This window comes from Nicotiana sylvestris, chromosome 6 (genome assembly GCF_000393655.2).
Source record: "Nicotiana sylvestris chromosome 6, ASM39365v2, whole genome shotgun sequence".
Lineage (NCBI taxonomy): Eukaryota > Viridiplantae > Streptophyta > Magnoliopsida > Solanales > Solanaceae > Nicotiana > Nicotiana sylvestris.
The window spans coordinates 185339919-185362233 of NC_091062.1; the positions used below are offsets into that span (position 1 = coordinate 185339919).

The 22315-nt window shown below is 37.0% G+C and overlaps 2 protein-coding genes and 1 long non-coding RNA gene across 3 annotated transcripts; 2 read left to right on the plus strand and 1 right to left on the minus strand.

The window, feature by feature from the left end:
• The first annotated feature begins 4692 nt into the window (after positions 1 to 4692).
• On the plus strand, positions 4693 to 5011 carry LOC138872143 (uncharacterized). Its single transcript, XR_011400584.1, has 2 exons — positions 4693 to 4746; positions 4963 to 5011. It is a non-coding gene; the product is annotated as an uncharacterized lncRNA (long non-coding RNA).
• An 11736-nt stretch (positions 5012 to 16747) lies between these two features.
• LOC138871803 (uncharacterized mitochondrial protein AtMg00810-like) lies at positions 16748 to 17653 on the plus strand. The gene has a single exon (XM_070149707.1). It carries the CDS (start codon positions 16748 to 16750, stop codon positions 17651 to 17653), a length of 906 nt encoding a protein of 301 aa, XP_070005808.1.
• Positions 17654 to 18125: 472 nt separating this feature from the next.
• LOC104216026 (photosystem II reaction center W protein, chloroplastic-like) lies at positions 18126 to 19875 on the minus strand. The gene is made up of 2 exons (XM_009765985.2): positions 19653 to 19875; positions 18126 to 18608 (listed from the first exon to the last, which is right to left on the minus strand). The coding sequence occupies exons 1-2, from the start codon at positions 19744 to 19746 to the stop codon at positions 18292 to 18294; spliced, it is 411 nt and encodes a 136-aa protein (XP_009764287.1). The 5' UTR covers positions 19747 to 19875; the 3' UTR covers positions 18126 to 18291.
• Between the last annotated feature and the right edge of the window lie 2440 nt (positions 19876 to 22315).

Below are 22315 nucleotides of genomic sequence, written 5' to 3' on the forward strand. Positions count from 1 at the left end.
GAGATTTTGTCAAAATATAGGCAAAATTTATGACCAAACATGTGTTTGCCAAATAAAACTCAAGTTTATTTTGGCCAAACGGATCCTATATAACTCTAAAATAAGTTGAATTAATATCTTAAATTATGTATTCGGCCAAACATTACCATATTAATTAGAAAAATAGAATATAATTTTCTTTTATTTTGTTTCAGTCATATATTTTATTAGACCGGTGAGGCGATGGTAACCAAAATATACCCTCCTCAAATGGCCCTGAAATCAAAAAACCAACCAGGAATAGAGTTGAGAATGATATTAGAATTCAATACTTATATAGGAGTATTAATAAGTTTTATAAGGATATAATTTAATTAATTAAGTAAAATTACACTACTTGAAACAAAAAAGAATAATTATGAATGTGTGCGTAACACGCAAGAGACTTTTTATTTTTGGGATTGTAAATTTGTAATTATCTCTACGACTTGTGCATTGTATACACTATACTGTTACTTACGTAGTCTAATGGTTAGTGGCGGATCTAAAATTTTAAATTCGTGTGTGCTAGCCAATTAAAATTCCAAAAGAAGAAGGAAAAAGAGTTTAGTTATGAGTGATCACTCAATATTTATCCAAATATTTTTATAATCCTGTTGAGAAAGGGGTTACATAAGGGCATTTTGGTATTTTCCCTTATTAGACTCCATCAATAGGAATAAAGAAGGCGGTTAAGTCAGTTAGCCATGTGGAGCTTATATAAATATACACTTGTAATATTCAATTTTTCTAATTAATGAGAATAACACATCTGATACTATCTTCTTCCTCCTTATTTCTATCTTCTCTCTCATTCTCTCTCGTCCATCTACTACTTCTGCTACTTCATACAATTTCATGGTATCAGAGCATAGCTAGTAAATTCTAGCTTACGATCCATTACAATTCATTTCTTTATTAGTTAAGTTTACTGTTTTCTTTGTCTCTGTCTCCTTCTTTAAATTGATTCTTAAACTTCTTGATCAATAATGGCCATTCCTTCAAATCAAACAAACGAGGTACATGCAACAACTCCAGTTCCTCCGGCTCCTGTATTAGGGGTGAATCAAATGCCTGGAATAGATTACAATCACCCATTATTCCTATCTCCGGCAGATGTTAGTGGAATTCAAATCATCTTATTTCAATTGACAGGTATTGAAAACTACTCTATTTGGTTTAGATCAATGAGGGTAGCTCTGTTGGGGAGGAACAAGTTGGGGTTGGTAGATGGTTCTTGTACTAAAGAAAAGTTCCCAGAAATATTATGGAATCATTGGGAAAGAGTTAATGCAATTGTTCTTTCTTGGATTATGAATTTTGTGGCTAGTGGGTTACTAGGTGGAATTATGTATGCTTCAAGTGCATAGGCTGTGTGGAATGATCTGTTTGAAAGATTTAATAAAATTGGTGGTGCAAGATCCTTTAATCTTCACAAAGAAATTGCTACCTTATGTCAAGGAACTGCGTGTGTTTCTGTTTACTTTTCAAAATTAAAGGATTTATGGGAAGAATTTGAAGCAGTGGTCCCATCTCCGGGTTGTGATTGTGAAAAATCGAGGGATTTTATAATACATTTGTAGAAACTGAAGTTGTTTCAGTTCTTGATGGGGTTGAATGACTTATATAGTCAAGCAAGAAGTCAAATATTGTTAATGAGTTCAATGCCTACTGTGAATCAGGCATATGCTATGATAATCAGCGATGAGAGTCAGAAAACACTAGCAGCTTCAGCAGGGCTATTAGGTGCAAATCCAACAAATATATCTGATCAATATGAGGTGGCTATGTACTCAACAACAAGTGGAAATCAAAGGTTCAATCAGAAAACAAGGAAAAATTATAATGTTCAATGTGATCTTTGCAAACTCAAAGGCCATAACAAAGAAAAATGTTACAAGACTGTGGGATATTCACCAAAGTTTAAACTCAGAAAGAGAGGGGGAGTTGGGAATTACAATGCTCATAACTCAATGGCTGAGTCTATAACTCAAAACAATGGAAATGCAGGAAATGCAAGATTCAACAATGCAGCTGCCTACAATGTTCTAAATGAGGACAATATGCAGAGCAGTCAAGCCACTGGTGATATGTTTGGACAATTCTCTGGGTTAATAGATGTTGAAAATCAGTTTGTGGGAAAAAAAATAGTCAGCTATCCAGCTATACATTCACCAAAGAGCAGTACGAACAGAATCTTCAGTTACTAAACAGTAACAATACTGGACAAACTTATAGTGCAAATGTAGCAGGTACAACTAAGTATTTTAAAGAATGGATAATAGATACTAGGGCTACCAACCATATGGTAGCAGATTTAGGCTTGTTGGATAAGTCTACTATAGTACAAACTCAGTATCCAAAAAGAGTATTCATGCCTAATGGGAATATTACTCAGGTCACTCACACTGGAGCCAGTACAATATCTAGTAGAGACACAATAACTAATGTGTTCTCTATCCCTGAGTTCAAATTTAATCTTCTTTCAGTATCTAACTGACAAAAGAATTGAGGTGCTTAGTAGCTTTCTTCCCTGATTTTTGCATTTTTCAGAAACTCTTCACTGGGAAGGTGAAAGTGATTAGTAGAGAAAATGATGGGTTGTACATTTTAAGAAGTCAATCAGAAGGAAATAATTCTAGTGAAATTACTCTAGCAGCTACTGAAGGTGCAATTACATATGAGATCAAACCAGCAAAAGATATAGAGTTGTGGCACAAAAGATTTGGACATGTATCAGCAAATGTCCTTAGAAATTTACTACCTGTTACTGTAGAGGTTATAACAGAAAGAATAAATAGATGTGGTGTATGCCCATGTCCAAAACAAACAAGGCAGAGAATAAATAGATATGTTGTATGCCCATGTGCAAAACAAACAAGGCAGCCTTTTCCTACTAGTTGCATTAAGTCTACTGCTTCTTTTGATCTGATACATGTAGACATTTGGGGTCCCTATAAAGTGCCTACATTTGATGGCAACAAGTATTTTCTAACCGTGGTAGATGATTTCTCCAGAAATACATGGTTGTTTTTACTCAAACTCAAGTCTGATGTATGCACTGTTCTTCAACAATTCATAGTGTTTGTAAAAACTCAGTTCAACAAAACAATTAAAGTCACTATAAGTGACAATGGTACTGAATTTGGCAATACAAACTGCAACAAAATATTTACTAATTTTGGAATAGTTCATCAGATTACTCGAGCATACACGCCACAACAGAATGTTGTTGCGGAAAGAAAACATAGACATCTTTTAGAAGTCACACGAGCAATTAGATTTCAAGGGCATATACCTATAAAATTATGGGGATACTGTGTGTTGGCTGCACCTTATTTGATTAATAGAATGTCAAGTTCTGTCTTGGATAACATGTCACCATATGAGAAGTTATATGGAAAGAAGCCTTCTCTAAAACATATTAGGGTTCTATGATGCCTATATTTTGCAAACACATTGCAAGAACAAGATAAATTAATGCCAAGATCCAAGGCAGTTATACATATGGGGTATGCAACTTCTCAAACGGGATATTTACTCTATGATTTGAATAACAAAATCTTTTTTGTTAGCAGAGATGTTATCTTTAAAGAAGATGTTTTTCATTCAAAACTCTCAATCAAAGACAAAGTCTACCTATGTTCACAAATAATAGCTTTCAGTCAATACCAGATGATACATTCGACCAATTCAACATTGAGAATCATAACATTGTTCAAACAAATGAAGCTGGGAATACTAATTTTCAAATAGGACAAGCTGAGGGCATTCACAACATGGAAGGTTCAAATCAGCAAACCTCAAGTTTAATAATTGAGCCTATACAATGCACTACTTATGGAGCCTTACAACAATACACGTCAACTAAGCTAACTACTGATATTTCACCTTCAGAAGTCACTAATATACAACAGACTAATTTATTGAGAAAATCAAGTAGAGACAAGAGACCACCTCTTTGGTGTGAGGTTGTATGGGTACATCAACTATTAAGTGAAGTTGGCTTCCAAACTACATTGCCAGCAAAGTTGTGGTGTGATAATCAAGCTGCTCTTCATATCTCCTCTAATCCTGTATTTCACGAAAGGACTAAGCACATTGAAATAGATTGTCACTTTGTTCGTGAAAAGATTCAACAAAAGCTCATCTCTACAGGTCATGTTAGAACTGGAGATCAATTGGGAGACATTTTCACAAAAGCTTTGAATGGAGCTCGAGTTGAATATATCTGTAACAAGTTGGGCATGATCAATATATATGCTCCAACTTGAGGGGGAGTGTTGACATACAAGTTGTCTAGCACATGTATACACATGTACTACATCATAGCTAGCACATGTATATGAGTTGTATAGTAGGTGTAATACAAGTTGTGTAGCACATGTATACACATGTACTACATCATAGCTAGCACATGTATATGAGTTGTATAGTAGGTGTAATTAGGTGTATGACAACTAATAGATTAGGTGAATTAGTATTATAAATAGGCCTTGTAATCTTCTCTTCTAGATATGAAATATAGAACTTCTTTGGTTTCTAACATGGTATCAGAGCATTGAAGTTTTTTCATCAGTTTGTTGTTGGAATTTTTTTTTTCCCCGTTCGAATTATTTTTGTTCAGAACAGTATTTCGCTGCTTTGATTCTATTTCACTATTTCCGGCTATTTTTTGCCCCGGCCGCTTCTTTACAGATTTTTCTACTCACTATTCCGACCAAAGTGGTACTGTCAGAATTTTTTTTTCCTGACAACTTTCATTTTCCAAGATCACTGTTCCGGCACTGTTCACTATATTGTTCACTGTTCACTGCATTGTTCACTATTCAAATATTACTATTCAATGTTCACTGTACTATTCAAATATCACTGTTCACTGAACTGTTCAAATTTCACTGCACTATTCTTGACTATTTGATTCTGCTATTATTCGGGTGCAAGATGACTGAAACGAAACCTACCGTTGATGTCATTCCGGTTATGTCCAAAATTACGGAGAATAAGTTCATGGGTTCCAATTACATGGATTGGAGTAAGACGATCCGTCTCTATTTGCGGAGCATCGACAAAGAGAACCACTTGGTTGATGATCCACCCAAGGATGAGACTAAATCAGTCTGGTTAAAGGAGGATGCAAAATTGTTTCTCCAAATCAAGAATTCGATGCACAGTGAGGTAAATGATCTAGTTTCTCATTGTGATTATGTGAAGGATCTAATAGATTATTTAGATTTTTTGTACTCTGGCAAAGGAAACTTGTCTCGTATGTATGATGTGTGCCAGACATTTTACCATCCATACATGCAAGATCGCTCTCTCACCACTTACTTCTCAGAGTTTAAGAAGGTGTATGATGAGCTTAATGTTATATTGTCGTTTAGTCCAGATGTGAAGGTACAACAGGCTCAGCGTGAACAACTGATGGTCATGAGTTTCCTTTCTGGTTTTTCTCCTGAATTTGAAGGGGCCAAATCGCAGATTTTATCTGGGACTGCTATATATTCCTTAAAAGAGGCCTTTACAAGAGTGTTCATACTGAAAAGTCTCATCCAGGTCCGACAGCCACGATCGATAGTGGTGCTCTGCTTAGCCGCGTCCAAAAGAATAAGAGTCATAGTAATCGCAATCGGAGTAGCGATAGTCGAGACCTAAAGCAAGGGGAAGTTGAATGTTTTTATTATCATGAGCTCGGTCATACCATACGTTATTGTGTGAAGCTTCAGAATAAGAACAAAAGATCTCAGTATGCCAACATTGCCACTTCCGAGACTATTTCACCATCTCAGTCATCATCTCCTCCTATCAATACTATCCCTGAGTCAGGTAAAATCACTAAGTGTCTCCTCTCTTCGTCATCTAAATGGGTCATTGATTCTGGTGCCACAGATCATATGACAGGTAACTCTAAACTCTTTTCCACTTTTCAGTCACATACCCAATGTTCCACAGTTACTTTAGTCGATGGTCTACCTCATATGTTTTAGGGTCTGGCACTGTTAACCCAACATCTTCTCTTTCCCTTAGTTCCGTCTTAAATTTGCCTGATTTCTCTTTCAATCTAATATCTGTCAGTAAACTTACGCGTACTCTAAATTGTTATGTCTCATTTTTTCCCAATTATTGTCTTTTTCAGGATCTTACGACAAAGCAGATTATTGGTAAAGGTTCTGAGTCTGGGGGTCTCTATGTTCTTGAATCACAGGTGTCGAAATCCATTTCTTGTTCAACTGTGTTGTCTCCCTTTGATGTACACTGTCGATTGGGTCATCCATCCTTGTCTAGTTTGAAGAAGTTATATCCTCAGTTTCAGAGTATTTCCTCTTTAGATTGTGAGTCATGTCAGTTTGCTAAACACCATCGCCTTCCTAAAGTTTCTAGAGTCAATAAACGGGTCGACTTACCTTTTGAGTTAGTTCACACCGATGTTTGGGGTCCATGTCCTATTATCTCTAAAACTGGTTTTAGATATTTTGTTACCTTTGTGGATGATCATTCTCGTGTTACTTGGTTATATTTAATGAAAAATCGTTCGGAGTTGTTTTCAATTTTTTGTGCTTTTTGTGCTGAAATAAAAACTCATTTTAATGTTTCCGTTCGTAATTTAAGGAGTGACAATGCAAAAGAATATTTTTCGGATTTGTTTAAAGATTATATGGCTACAAATGGTATTCTACATCAATCTTCTTGTGTTGACACCCCTTCTCAAAATGGGGTTGCAGAACGAAAAAATAGACATCTTCTTGAAGTAGGCCGAGCACTCCTCTTTCAAATGAAAGCGCCAAAATGTTTTTGGGCTGATATCGTCTCTACAACTTGTTTTTTAATAAATCGTATGCCATCTTTTGTACTTCATGGTAATATTCCTTACAACATTCTTTTTTCCTCTAAGCCATTATTTCCTATTTAACCCAAAATATTTGGTTGTACTTGTTTTGTTCGTGATGTTCATCCACAGGTAACTAAATTAGATCCAAAGGCCCTTAAGTGTGTGTTCTTAGGGTACCCACGTCTTCAGAAAGGTTATCGGTGTTATTCTCCAGATCTCAAAAGGTACTTAGTGTCTGCCGATGTCACATTCTATGAAAATTATCCGTTCTTTTCTTCATATGTTTATAACAGTCATGAGGAAGAAGATGATACTTTGGTCTACACTGTCACACATCCAGTTAGTTCTCCAACACCTCTTCCTCAGTCACCCGTTTCCCTCGATCGACCATCTGAGCAGCCACCTGTTCTTCGTGTGTATACCAGGCGACAACAAACCTCAGAACCCGATCTTTTACCTACTTCTGCTTCGTCGGTAGATCCAACCTCCTGTGTTTCAGATCCTAGTTTGGATCTTCCTATTGCCATTCGCAAAGGTACACGACAATGTACTTATCCTATTTCTTCTTTTGTGTCTTATGACCATTTGTCTACTTCTTCTAACTCGTTTATTGCATCATTAGATTCTGCTAGGATACCTAAAACTGTTCGTGAAGCATTGTCCCACCCAGGTTGGCATGCTGCAATGATAGAAGAGATGATGGCTTTAGATGAGAATGGTACTTGAGAGTTGGCCGATCTGCCCACTAACAAAAAGGCTATTGGGTGTAAGTGGGTATTTGCTGTTAAGTTTAACTCCGATGGGACAGTAGCTCGCCTTAAGGCACGCCTTGTTGCAAAAGGGTATGCACAGACCTATGGAGTCGACTATTTGGATACTTTTTCCCCGGTCGCCAAGTTAGCTTCTGTTCGATTATTCATTTCCATGGCAGCTACTTATGATTGGCCTCTGCATCAGCTTGATATAAAGAATGCTTTTCTACATGGAGATCTTCAGGAAGAAGTATATATGGAGCAACCACCTGGATTTGTTGCTCAGGGGGAGTGTGGAAAGGTATGTCGTCTTAAAAAATCTCTTTATGGGCTGAAACAGAGTCCTCGTGCTTGGTTTGGCAGATTTAGTGAGGCTGTTCTAGAATATGGGATGAAGAAAAGCAATTGCGATCATACGGTGTTTTATAAAAAGTCTGATGATGGTATTCTTTTATTGGTAGTATATGTTGATGACATCGTTATTACTGGAAGTGATATTACAGGAATTTCAACTCTAAAGTCTTTCCTTCACACTCAATTTCAGACGAAAGATTTAGGGCAACTAAAGTATTTTTTGGGAGTTGAAGTTACACGGAGCAAGAAAGGCATCTTCTTGTCCCAAAGGAAATATACTCTTGACTTGTTAGCTGAAACTGGAAAGTTGGGATCTAAACCATGCATCATGCCAATGGTTCCTAACACACAACTCGTGAAAGAAGACGGTGAGTTATTCGAAGATCCAGAGAAATATAGGAGATTGGTTGGGAAACTGAACTATCTTATAGTAACTCGTCCCGATATCGCATACTCTGTCAGCATTGTGAGTCAGTTTATGTCTTCCCCAACAGTCAGGCATTGGGCGGCTCTGGAGCAGATTCTTTGTTATCTAAAGGGATCTCCAGGACGGGGTCTAGTATATAAGAATAATGAACACACTAACATTGAGTGTTTCACAGATGCAGATTGGGCAGGGTCAAAAGCCGATAGGAGATCCACCTTTGTGTGCAATTTTGAGAATTTTTGTGACATTTTGGATAATTATTTGTATTTTTCTGTGCATGTTTATTTGTTAAACTAATAAAAAAATACAAAAATATATCGCATTTGCATTTAGGATTTAATTCTACAATTAGGAATAATTAGGTTTGTTTTACAAGAATGAAAATTACAAAAATATGCATCGTTTGCATTTTTAGCATTTAATGTCCAATTGTACAATTTTATACTTAATTATTACTTAATTGTGTGTTAATTGTTATTGGGAGTTAATTTGCCCTTTTATGAATTAATTTAGTTCTATATGATAATTTAAGGATTTTAGAATTTAGTTTCAGTTTAAGAAAAAATAAAAGAAGAAAAGAGAGCAAAAAATATAAAGAAAATCGGAATTGGGCTCTTCTTAAAATTCAAGCCACAGACCCAAAAAATACCCAACCTTCCCCATGACCCGGTCCATTTCAAACCGGGTCGACCCAGTCCATAACCCAAATACCCAACACCCCTCCTAATCTTCATTTCATTTCCTAAACCTAAAACTAAACCATCCCCCCTCTCTCTTCCCCTCTTCTTCTCCAAAACTCCCAAAAAACCCTCCAATGGCTGCCTCACCTTCACACACACGCACAACCCCTCCATCGACCACCCTTCACCAGTCGTCGAACCACCATAGCCATCCGTTCGTTGCTTCTACTTCTGCTTCGTCTCCAAACGACCACCTTCTTCAGTCGACCACCAGCGTCCATCGCCAAGACCACCCCTGGAAGCGCAGCTGCTATCTCGCCGTTCTTCAGCTCAACCAGTCGCCCAACCCGCACCCTCACGTCCATACACGACCAAACAAACCAGCCACCTCCCCTCCTTCTCTTCTCCGCCAAGCACCAGTTAACCCATGGCTGCTACTTCCTCGTCGATCTCCAGCAGACCCAAACGTCTCACCTTCCATGCTGCCTTGTCGAGCATCTAGTTCAAAACCAAACTCCATCGAGCTCCAGTCACAAGCTTCACCATGAGTGACCTCATGCCACAAAGATCCGCCACGAACGACTACCCTCGAGGTCCAGCTCCCATGGCTGCCCCTTTGCTGCTTTGTCTTCTCCATGGCGAGCTCAAGCTCGTCCATGGACTACCCCCCATCACCATCTCCCTTGAACCCATGGACAGTCCAAACGACCACTCATCTTCACCTCCTCGACGACCATGGCTACTGCCCATCCAGTTGAGCAGCATTTGCTGCCATTGCTTCGAGCTCCAGCCATGAGCGAGCGAGCAGCGACAATCCTATCTCAAGCTCAGTCCGTCAAGCTCCGGCTCAGCGACGCAGCAACAGTCAGGCCCGTCGTCATTTTTCGTCGTCGAGTTATTTTGGTGCGATAATCGTTTCCGGACAGATTTGTTTTCATTCAAGTTCTTCGTCGTTTCAATCCGGTTAGTGGGTTTGAATTTCATTTTGTCCGTATTTTGTTTTGATATTCTCGGATCTAAAATCGGTAAATGTTTGATTCTTGTTTTGTTCGTGTTTATCGTTTTTGTTAACTTGTTTCAGTTTGTTTCATGTGTTTTTATTTATTTTTTTAAAAGAAATTGTTAGTTTAATTTTAATGTTGTTAGATTCAAATTGAAATTTAATTAATTATTTCTTCAGTTTGTTTCATGTGTTTTTATGTATTTTTTTAGAAATTGTTAATGTTGTTAGATTCAAGTTGAAATTCAATTAATTATTTCTTCTTCGTTTAAAGAATTAGTTGTAATATAGAAATATGTTAGTTTGATCACTTGAATCATCCATCTTTGTTGATTAGTTTAGATTTAATTCGTGTTCATCTTTTGTTTGAAGTTCGTTTTTAATCTAGTGATTTAATGTGAGTTCATGTATTGGTTTTAATTTTTTGATTTAGTTTGAATCATGTATCTTTGTTGTTAATATTGTTGTCTCCTTGCTCGTTCAGTTGTGTCTAGGTTAACCAGGATTGGTTCCCAATATGGTTAGCTTATTCCCATTAATTTGATGTTGTTCAATCTGTGTTCATGAGATTTGTTGTTTGAATTTGTTTAGAAATTGGTCATATTTGTTGTATTTTGGTTGAAATTGATTAGGTGAATTGGTTATAGCTGATGGGGGTAGATTGGTAAATTGCAGTAAGTTCAGGGGTAAAATGGTAAAGGAGTTTTTCCAATTATAGGACAATTGAAACGGAATTTGTTTATTTATTTCAGAGTCGCCACTTGGGAGATTTAGGGTGTCCCAAGTCACCAATTTAATCCCGAATCGAGGAAAAGAATGACTTTGTATTACAGTCCGCGAACCAGAAATCCGGATAAGGAATTCTGTTAACCCGGGAGAAGGTGTTAGGCATTCCCGAGTTCCGTGGTTCTAGCACGGTCGCTCAACTGTCATATTCGGCTTGTTTATCTGATTTTATACAATTATGAGCTAATGTGCAAGTTTTAACTTTTAACCGCTTTCGTCATTATTTATATATTTTTTCAAGAATTGCAACATCATGGAAATACATCTCCAACCACGTCACATCAATGCACCCGTGGTTGTTGGCACATTTCAACTCTGTTGAGATTTGGATTTGGGTCACATAAATGTGCACCCGAGTTTTAAGAAAATTAAATTATTAAAAGGCGTGCCTAAAGCGACTAGCGTATCATTTACTTTGGGTAGGGCCGTGAAATTTTGCTAAACGGTCCATCCCGAAGTCTAAGCAATTTTAAAGCAATTATTGAGGGCCCCGCAATTTGCATTTTTATTTGGCGAGGCTCGTCTCATTATTTTTTTTTTTAAAAAGGGATAATCTTAGAATGACTACATTTTTTATTTTTTCGTTTTTCTCTAAAATAAATGAAGAAAAGGTCCTACTTTATTTACATACTTTCGAGTTATTATAGTTAAGTTTCGAAAGTGAGTCGTTTAAAGAGTTTACATGGGCAGCGCATAGAATGTTCTACATACAGACAGTAAAAGAAAGAAAAGACTACATTAAACTACAACTTCAAATCTTTCTCATTTTTGCATTCATGCTTCGAGTAGCTTACAAGATGAACCAGTGTATCAGTTTGTGTACCTGGTGTCACACCTCCTTTTTTCGCCCCCGCGAGGGGTAAAAGAGTTTTTCCAATTAAAGGACAATCGAAATGGGATTTGTTTATTTATTTCAGAGTCGCCACTTGGGAGATTTAGGGTGTCCCAAGTCACCAATTTAATCCCGAATCGAGGAAAAGAATGACTTTGTATTACAGTCCGCGAACCAGAAATCCGGATAAAGAATTCTGTTAACCCGGGAGAAGGTGTTAGGCATTCCCGAGTTTCATGGTTCTAGCACGGTCGCTCAACTGTCAAATTCGGCTTGTTTATCTGATTTTACACAATTATGAGCTCATGTGCAAATTTTAACTCTTTACCGCTTTTATTATATTTTTAAAGGAATGTGAACATCGTTTAAAAACATGTCTTTGGATTGCGTCACATGAAATTCACCCGCAATCCGGAACATATTTTTATTCAATGTTTTGGGATTTGGATTTGGATCGCATGAAATGCACACCCGAGTTTTAAGAAGGTAAGATTAATTAAATCGCGCCTAAAGAGTCTAACACGTTATTATCTTTGGGGAAGGCAGTGAAATTCACTAAACAGTCCATCCCAAATTCTAAGTATTTATTATGACCAATTATTGAGGGCCCCGCAATTTGCATTTTTATTTGGCGAGGCTCGTCTCATTATTTTTTTTTTTTTTAAAAAGGGATAATCTTAGAATGACTACATTTTTTAATTTTTCGTTTTTCTCTAAAATAAATGAAGAAAAGGTCCTACTTTATTTACATACTTTCGAGTTATTATAGTTAAGTTTCGAAAGTGAGTCGTTTAAAGAGTTTACATGGGCAGCGCATAGAATGTTCTACATACAGACAATAAAAGAAAGAAAAGACCACATTAAACTACAACTTCAAATCTTTCTCATTTTTGCATTCATGCTTCGAGTAGCTTACAAGATGAACCAGTGTATCAGTTTGTGTACCTGGTATTTGGAAAGCAAGGAAAGAAGATGAAGATCAGTAGAAGCAGCAGTAGTGTAAATACACAGCAACAGTAGGTTCAGCAATACAGCAAAACCAGTGACGACCAGTAGAATAACCCAGTAACAGATTGAAAAATCAGCAATACAAAAATGCAATCGCAGTCAAAGCAGAAGAGAGACGGATACAAGATGCAGTAGTTTACTGATTTTGAATAACACTCAAGGAAAGACAAACGGAAATTATTCAAGTAAAAGTTCAAATTGTCTTTCTATTTTGCTCTCAAATTCTAGTTTTCTCAAAATTCAGTCAACTCTCTCAACTTTTTTCTTCTTCTAAAAGTCTCTTCCTTTTTTTCTCTCTCAGTCCAAGTCCAAGTCCCTTCTAAAATGTTCTCTCCTAAAAAAAATGTCCCCTTTAAAATGTGTCAAATGACTCTATTTATAACAAGGCTCTTGTCTTGAACCCCCAACCCGAAATATTCCCCTAATTGCATGTTTTGTTCCCCGTTACCCTATGTCTTCTTTATTTTAAACCCTTGTCCCCCATGCCCACATGTTTTGTCCCCCACTACATTAAATAAATATATCAACCCCACCCCATTATATCTTGTCTCCCATGCTTAACTTAAATAATTACATTATTTCCCCCCACTACATTATGTCTTGTCTCCCACTATATTAAACAATTATATCATCTCCCCACTAATTTATGTCTTGTCCCCCACAATGTATTTTTTTAATATTGTTAATGTCTAGTGGACAGAGCACTCAGATTAAATAATTGTTCAAATGTTCAATTCCAAAATACTCCTCCGACCTTACTGAAATTACCATTTTACCCCTGAACGTACTGCAATTTACCAATCTACCCCCATCAGCTATAACCAATTCACCTAATCAATTTCAACCAAAATACAACAAATATGACCAATTTCTAAACAAATTCAAACAACAAATCTCATGAACACAGATTGAACAACATCAAATTAATGGGAATAAGTTAACCATATTGGGAACCAATCCTGGTTAACTTAGACACAACTGAACGAGCAAAGAGACAACAATATTAACAACAAAGATACATGATTCAAACTAAATCAAAAAATTAAAACCAAAACATGAACTCACATTAAATCAGTGGATTAAAAACGAACTTCAAACAAAAGATGAACACGAATTAAATCTAAACTAATCAACAAAGATGGATGATTCAAGTGATCAAACTAACATATTTCTATATTACAACTAAATTATTTAAACGAAGAAGAAATAATTAATTGAATTTCAACTTGAATCTAACAACATTAACAATTTCTAAAAAAATACATAAAAACACATGAAACAAACTGAAGAAATAATTAATTAAATTTCAATTTGAATCTAATAACATTAAAATTAAACTAACAATTTCTTTTAAAAAAATAAATAAAAACACATGAAACAAACTGAAACCAGTTAACAAAAACGATAAACACGAACAAAACAAGAATCAAACATTCATCGATTTTATATCCGAGAATATCAAAACAAAATACGGACAAAATGAAATTCAAACCCACTAACCGGATCGAAACGACGAAGAACTTGAATGAAAACAAATCTGTCCGGAAACGATTATCGCACCAAAATAACTCGACGACGAAAAACGACGACGGGCCTGACTGTTGCTGCGTCGCTGAGCCGGAGCTTGACGGACTGAGCTTGAGCTTGGATTGTCGCTGCTTGCTTGCTCATGGCTGGAGCTTGAAGCAATGGCAACAAATGCTGCTCAACTGGACGGGCAGTAGCCATGGTCGTCGATGAGGTGAAGATGAGTGGTCGTTTGGAATGTCCGTGGGTTCAAGGGACATGGTGGTGGAGGGCAGTCCATGGACGAGCCTGAGCTCGCCATGGAGAAGACAAAGCAGCAAAGGGGCAGCCATAGGAGTTGGACCTCGAGGGTAGTCGTTTATGGAGGATCTTTGTGGCATGAGGTCACTCATGGTGAAGCTTGTGACTGGAGCTCGATGGAGTTTGGTTTTGAACCAGATGCTCGATGAGGCAGCATGGAAGGTGAGACGTTTGGGTCTGCTGGAGATCGACGAGGAAGCAGCAACCATGGGTTAACTGGTGCTCGGCGGAGAAGAGAAGGAGGGGAGGTGGCTCGTTTGTTTGGTCGTGTATGGACGTGAGGGTGCGGGCTGGGCGACTGGTTGAGCTGAAGAACGGTGAGACAGCAGCTGCGTTTCCGGGGGTGGTCTTGGTGATGGACGCTGGTGGTCGACTGAAGAAGGTGGTCGTTTGGAGACGAAGCAGAAGCAACGAACGAATGGCTATTGTGGTTCGACGACTGGTAAAGGGTGGTCGATGGAGGGGTTGTGCGTGTGTGTGAAGGTGAGGCATCCATTGGAGGGTTTTTTGGGAGTTTTGGAGAAGAAGATGGGAAGAGAGAGGGGGCGGATGGTTTAGTTTTAGGTTTAGGAAATGAAATGAAGATTAGGAGGGGTGTTGGGTATTTGGGTTATGAACTGGGTCGACCCGGTTTGAAATGGACCGGGTCGTGGAGAAGGTTGGGTATTTTTTGGGCCTGTGGCTTGAATTTGAAGAAGAGCCCAATTCTGATTTTCTTTATATTTTTTGCTCTCTTTTCTTCTTTTATTTTTTCTTAAACTGAAACTAAATTCTAAAATCCTTAAATTATCATATAGAACTAAATTAATTCATGAAAGGGCAAATTAACTCCCAATAACAATTAACACACAATTAAGCATAAAATTATACAATTGGACATTAAATGCTAAAAATGCAAACGATGCATATTTTTTTAATTTTCATTCTTGTAAAACAAACCTAATTATTCTTAGTTGTAGATTTAAATCCTAAATGCAAATGCGACATATTTTTGTATTTTTTATTAATTTAACAAATAAACATGCACAGAAAAATACAAATAATTATCCAAAATGTCACAAAAATTCTCAAAATTGCACACAAAGGAAAATCATTTTATTTTGAATTTTTGGGAGTAATTCTTTCATAGGGAAAAAATCACGTGCTTACAACTAACATTGAGTGTTTCACAGATGCAGATTGGGCAAGGTCAAAAGCCGATAGGAGATCCACGACAGGATATTGCGTTTTTGTTGGTGGAAACTTGATTTCGTGGAAGATTAAGAAACAAAATGTTGTATCTCGATCTAGTGCGGAAGCAGAATACAGAGTTATGGCACAATCTCTGTGTGAGGTTGTATGGGTACATCAATTATTAAGTGAAGTTGGCTTCCAAACTACATTGCCAGTAAAGTTGTGGTGTGATAATCAAGTTGCTCTTCATATCTCCTCTAATCTTGTATTTCACGAAAGGACTAAGCACATTGAAATAGATTGTCACTTTGTTCGTGAAAAGATTCAACAAAAGCTCATCTCTACAGGTCATGTTAGAACTGGAGATCAATTGGGAGACATTTTCACAAAAGCTTTGAATGGAGCTCGAGTTGAATATATCTGTAACAAGTTGGGCATGATCAATATATATGCTCCAACTTGAGGGGGAGTGTTGACATACAAGTTGTCTAGCACATGTATACACATGTACTACATCATAGTTAACACATGTATATGAGTTGTATAGTAGGTGTAATACAAGTTGTGTAGCACATGTACTACATCATAGCTAGCACATGTATATGAGTTGTATAGTAGGTGTAATTAGGTGTATGTCAACTAATAGATTAAGTGAATTAGTATTATAAATAGGCCTTGTAATCTTCTCTTCTAGATATGAAATATAGAACTTCTTTGGTTTCTAACATCAAGAAACATTCTTTCCAGTAGTAAAGATGAAAACTGCTAGAACTGTGTTAGCAATTGCTGCTACTAAACAGTGACATATACATCAAATGAATGTATATAATGCATTCCTTCAAGGGGATTTACATGATGAAATATATATGGAACTGTCTCAAGGATTTAACAGTCAGGGGGAGACAAGACCACAGTGTAAACTGATTAAATCCTTGTATGGATTAAAACAAGTACCAAGGCAATAGAATGCAAAGCTCACTGAGGCCTTGTTAAAAGCTCAATTTGTTCAAAGTCAATACGATCACTCCTTGTTTTTTAAGAAAACCTCAGAAGGTGTCACTATGGTGTTAGTATATGTTGATGACATGCTCATTACTGGAGACAACCTAAAACTAATAAAAGAAACTAAGGCTGGCTTACAACAGGTGTTCAAAATGAAAGACTTGGGTGAACTTAAATATTTTTTAGGCATTGAGTTTGCAAGGTCTAGTCAAAGAATCCTAATGCATCAAAGAAAATACACTTTAGAGTTGATTTCAGAAACAGGTTTAGGAGCAGCCAAACCTGCTATAACTCCTCTTGATTTCAATATGAAGCTAACAACAAAGGAGTATGATGAACATACAAACAAAGGAAAAGAAGTGGCTGATGGAGACGAAGAACTATCAGATCTGAATCCATATCAAAAGCTAATTGGTAAATTGCTATATCTAACAATGACTCGACCAGATATTGCATTCAATGTTCAAACATTGAGTCAATTCTTACAAAAACCAAAAAGATATCATATGGAAGCAGCACTCGGAATTGGGAGGTATCTAAAACAACAACCAGGACAAGGAATTATATTATCTAGTAAGAACAGTACTGAAATTACAGCCTACTGCGATGCAGACTGGGCAACCTGTCCTCATTCTAGAAAGTCTATATCTGGTTATTTAATTAAGCTTGGCGAATCTCTAGTCTCTTGGAAATCAAAGAAACAAACAACTGTTTCCAGAAGTTCAGCAGAAGCTGAATATAGGAGCCTTGCCTCAACATTAGCAGAATTGATCTGGCTAGTTGGTCTACTAACAGAACTGAAAATCAATGTCAAACAACCTGTTAGTGTGTACAGTGATATCAAAGCAGTTATGCAAATTGCAGCAAATCTAGTTTATCATGAATATCTCAATTCCAAGCTTGGAACTTTAAACATTTTTACAGCTCCTAGCTTGAGGGGGAGTGTTGAGAAAGGGGTTACATAAGGGCATTTTGGTATTATCCCTTATTAGACTCCACCAATAGGAATGAAGAAAGTGGCTAAGTTAGTTAGCCAGGTGGAGCTTATATAAATATACACTTGTAATATTCAATTTTTTAATTAATGAGAATAACACATCTGATGCTATCTTCTCTCTCGTTCTCTCTCATCCATCTACTATTTTTGCTACTTCATACAATTTCAAATCCCCAATCCTAGGTAATGGGTGCTTAACCATCTATGTAGATCCGCCAATGCTAATGGTTGATGTTGTTGCGAAATTTTTTTAAACGTTCTTATATATTATATATTGATGAATGATTCTTTTTATCTGCCTAAACCTTGTGTATGGCATATTGACAATTTGACTTGCTGTTTATTATAGCCAAATATCAACTATCAACTATCAACTACAATAATACTACGTCAAATAAAATGAAGATGTCATGGAAGAGCTAAGAACAACATGAAGTAAATTAGCAAAAAAGGAATATATATATACTACCAGCAATTGAACAAATTAATTGATACAGCACCAATGTACAATTAATTAATTGGTGACCATAGTAATTTTACATAAATTCACTCAATTAAGAATTAAGGATTGATGGATTGCGGGAACTGCTTAATTACAAGCTCAAATTAAAGAGACAATCCAGAATCTTCATCCTCGTCGAGGCTAGAAGTGTAAACAGTGTAAAGAGACCAAATCAAACCAAAGACACCAAAAAGAATCCAACCAAGAAGATTATTGCTCAAACCAAATGGAAGCCCTGTTCCTTCCGTGCTCATTCTTTCATCCACTAAAGCCATAGCTGCTGGACTTGACATTGTTGCTGCACATGCTGCTGCCATTAAAGATGTACCCATTCCTAACTTTGCCTCACTCTCTTGCCCTGTTGATTTTCCTTCCATTGAACATTTTACCTTTCCCATATTCTTGCTCATGGCTGGCAACCCTGTGAAATTATGAGCCGGTTGTTATATAGATGTCTCATACTCCACTTGTGGGATTATATTAGGTATGTTGTTGTTGTTGTTTGTTACATTTAGGATGTAATTTGTTAGTTCAGTTAATAAACTTTTTGACTCGAGCTATGTACAGTTAAACCTTTTTATAACAATCTCGTTTTTTCCGTTGCCTTTTTGATTGATATAGTGAAGTGCTACTATAGAAAACATATATTATAACATAATATGGAAAATTGGTTCCAAAGAAAATTGACCATCATAGTAAAGTGTTGTTATAGATGATGGTTGTTATAGAGAGCTCTGACTGCAAGAGCGGAGCTAGAGTACTGCCCCGAGAGGGTTCAGCCAAACCCAATAGCTTTAGTTCAAACCTTATATTTATCTTAAAAATTTATTGAATATATATAAGTTATAATTTAGAATCCAATAGCTTAAACGATTATAATCTCGAATCCATAAATTTGAAATCCTGGCTCAAAACTCTGTGTGACTGTATACCTTAAAAATAGGAATTTAATATGTATACATATGATAAAATTATATATACTCATTTTGAGTCAACTAACACACTCAATCTTTGATTTCATACGCTTCCCATTCAAAATCAGGAGAATGACCAAATGGTACGAGACTAGTTCTACACATTAACCTTTTGAGAATGCGCAATAAAGTATATATATACATCAAATACCATTTTGAGATTTCTTACTGATCCTTGATAATAATTTCGCTCAACTCTATCAGCAGTATCATACGTATATAGCTTACACCAGTTATTAGTGGCAGAGCATGATTTTTAATACGCGAATAAGCTAAGGAAATTATATATATAATGTAATTTTCGGACGAAAAGGGCTCGACTGAACCCTTCCGTCCACCTAGCTCGGCCCCTGCCAGTTATACTAAAACTCTTTTCATAAATTAGTTGCTGAATCCTAGCTAGAAAGCTTAAACAAAAAGAAACTTTCCCTTTTGTAGCAGTTAAACTCTTATTATCAAGATTAAGAGCGATATGTGAAAAATCAACATACCAAGAACAGAGGAGGGGCGAGATACAGAACCATTGTGCACGAGAGCAACACGGGCTACTGAAGAGGCCGCGGTGCAAGCAGTGATGGTCGCCATTTCTGTTCTCACTCAGAAATGAGACAGCTTTTTCACTGGTATTTCATACACACTCGACTTACTTTGATTCAGACATGAGAACATTACACAGACACGTACATTAAGCTAATGCAACGACACGAGTTAGCCACACAACATCGATTACCTAGATTGCTTCTCATCTCTTACAAGCCAATAATAATCTGCCACGTGTCTTGATACAGATGACTCAAAATAAAAGCAAACAACTACGACGGTTCGTTATTGTAAATTTAATCCCCGGCGGTTAATTGTCACCAGACATATAAGTCGTGTTTGGCCAACCTCCTCAAGAGGCCAAGAGTTTCTTTTTCTTTTTTAAAAGTACTTTTTTTTTTAAGTTAAGGTGTTTATAGCTCGTTTGGCCAAGCTGCAAAAATCAGCTTATTTTGAGAAGTGCTTTTCTCAAAAGTACTTTTGGTGAGAAGCAGTTTGTGTTTGGCTAATTAGTTTGAAAAGCACTTCTGAGCAACAATTAGTGTTTGGCCAAGCTTTAAAAAACTGTTTCTAAGTGTATTTTTCTCAAAAGTGCTTCTCAAAAAAGTGCTTTTGGAAAAAAACTACTTTTGTCTGCTTCTCCAAAACTGCTTTTGCTTCTCCTCAAAAGCATTTTTTTTCCTTCCAGAAGCTTGGCCAAACACCTCAAATTGAGGCCAAAAGTGCTTTTGGCCAAAAAAAGGCACTTTTGGCCAAAAATAAGCTTGGCCAAATAGGCTATTAACTAGACTTTTTATGGAAAAAATATGCTTTTGGGAAGAAACAGAACCAGTTTCTGAGGAGCAGAAAGCAGAAGCAATTTTAACTTTTTTTCTTACCAAAAATACTCTTAACAATAAATAGTATACATCAAAATAATCAATAAACCTAATACTTAGGATATTAATGTATAAGTATTTCTTCTTATTTTTAGGATAACTTTCTAGTATATAGTGCCTTTTGGGGTGAATGTGTCACGACCCAAACTGAAGGGCCATGACTAGCACCCGACCACACTTGCCGAGCACCAACGTACATTTCATCTAACCTTCATTATTATCTTTTAAGGCTGACGAGATCAATATAAATGGTAGACCTAGATCATGGACAACCAGCAATAAAATATGACGGCATGAACATACATAGCAGGGGATGACCAGACAATCAAGAAACTACGTATAAGGTATGAGCTACCACGCTACTATGAAAGACTATACAACAAAAACTAGCCGACAAGGCATACCAAACTATACATGAGCCGACACCTGTCTATGAGCCTCTAAAAGAACATAAGTGTTGCAACATAGCCGGAACAGGGCCCCGACATACCCATAATGTCTATAACAAAAATTGCATACCAAGACCAAGGCAAGTCCGGAGAAGGGATCTCGCCAATCACCGCTGAACTGGACAGTCTACTGTGGTGGGGGAGCTGCACCTGCCTGTCTATCAGGACCTGCAGCACGACATGCAGCGTCCACAAATAAAAGGACGTCAGTACGAATAAAGTACTGAGTATGTAAGGCAAGGAACCATAAATACGATCAGTAATGTAAGCAAGGATAGAGAATATACAACCTGTAACATCTTAGTACCTTTGAGGGCTACTTACATGAAATGCATGATACATATGTATAAATACATAAACCTTTAAAGCATTCGCCTCTGTGGGCATCATCATCATCATATCGTACCCGGCCATAATAGGCTCGGTAGAATCGTACCCGGCCACGTGGAGCTCGGTAAAACCCAACTGATCAGTGGTTGCACAATAGGTGTCGTACCCGGCCAACTATAGCGTGGCTCGGTAGAGTAAAATAGATACATATATATAATGCATGCTCGACTCATGGAATCACATTCTAAACCTTTCGGAGTGACGTAAGGTCGGTATCCTCTGTACACGTTATTAGGACTAACTCTTCACTATGAACCTTATAAGAATCAGGAAGTACCAACAACATTGATAACATAAGACTAAGAGAAGCAACATTAACATCAATCGTTCCATAAGAGGGAAAACAATGTAAGTACTGCTAGCTTCTAAGAGTAGAGTATCTTGGAAGATCGTTCATTACATTATGTGCAATCGGAGTCGTGCAAAAGAAGGAAAGGGATAGCCTCACATACCTTGTATATACTGCCCCAATCTCAAGCTATGCAATTGTCAAAACTCCTTAGTCTACAATAAGAGAAACGATACTATCGTTATCATTTAAGCGTCATAACTATTATGTATCGACCACAACCTATTTTACGATGAAACGGACAGCACCTCCCCTATATATATGACCTCACACCATTCAAAATAGTCACCAAACAGCCCAAACAACATCAATAATAAACATATTGAGCCTCCCAAAATAGTCCACACACAGCCTAATCACTCCATACATACGACGACCACCGTAGTCGTGTCAAACAACCTGGAAATGTTACGAATAACTATCAGCCCATAACCCTACATATATATGGTGTTTCTCCACACCCTTCCTCCTCCAAAACTCCACAAGATAGTAGTAAAATACGCAGCCCAACAACAACGCAAAACAGTCCACAAAACAATAACATTACT

Excerpts from the sequence above, each read along its gene's own strand:
- LOC138871803 (XM_070149707.1), top strand. The coding sequence starts at position 16,748 with ATGGTGTTAGTATATGTTGATGACATGCTCATTACTGGAGACAACCTA.
- LOC104216026 (XM_009765985.2), bottom strand. The coding sequence starts at position 19,746 with ATGGCGACCATCACTGCTTGCACCGCGGCCTCTTCAGTAGCCCGTGTT. Across the intron at positions 18,609-19,652 it reads TCGCCCCTCCTCTGTTCTTG|GGTTGCCAGCCATGAGCAAG; the intron begins GTATGTTGATTT and ends ATAATTTCACAG.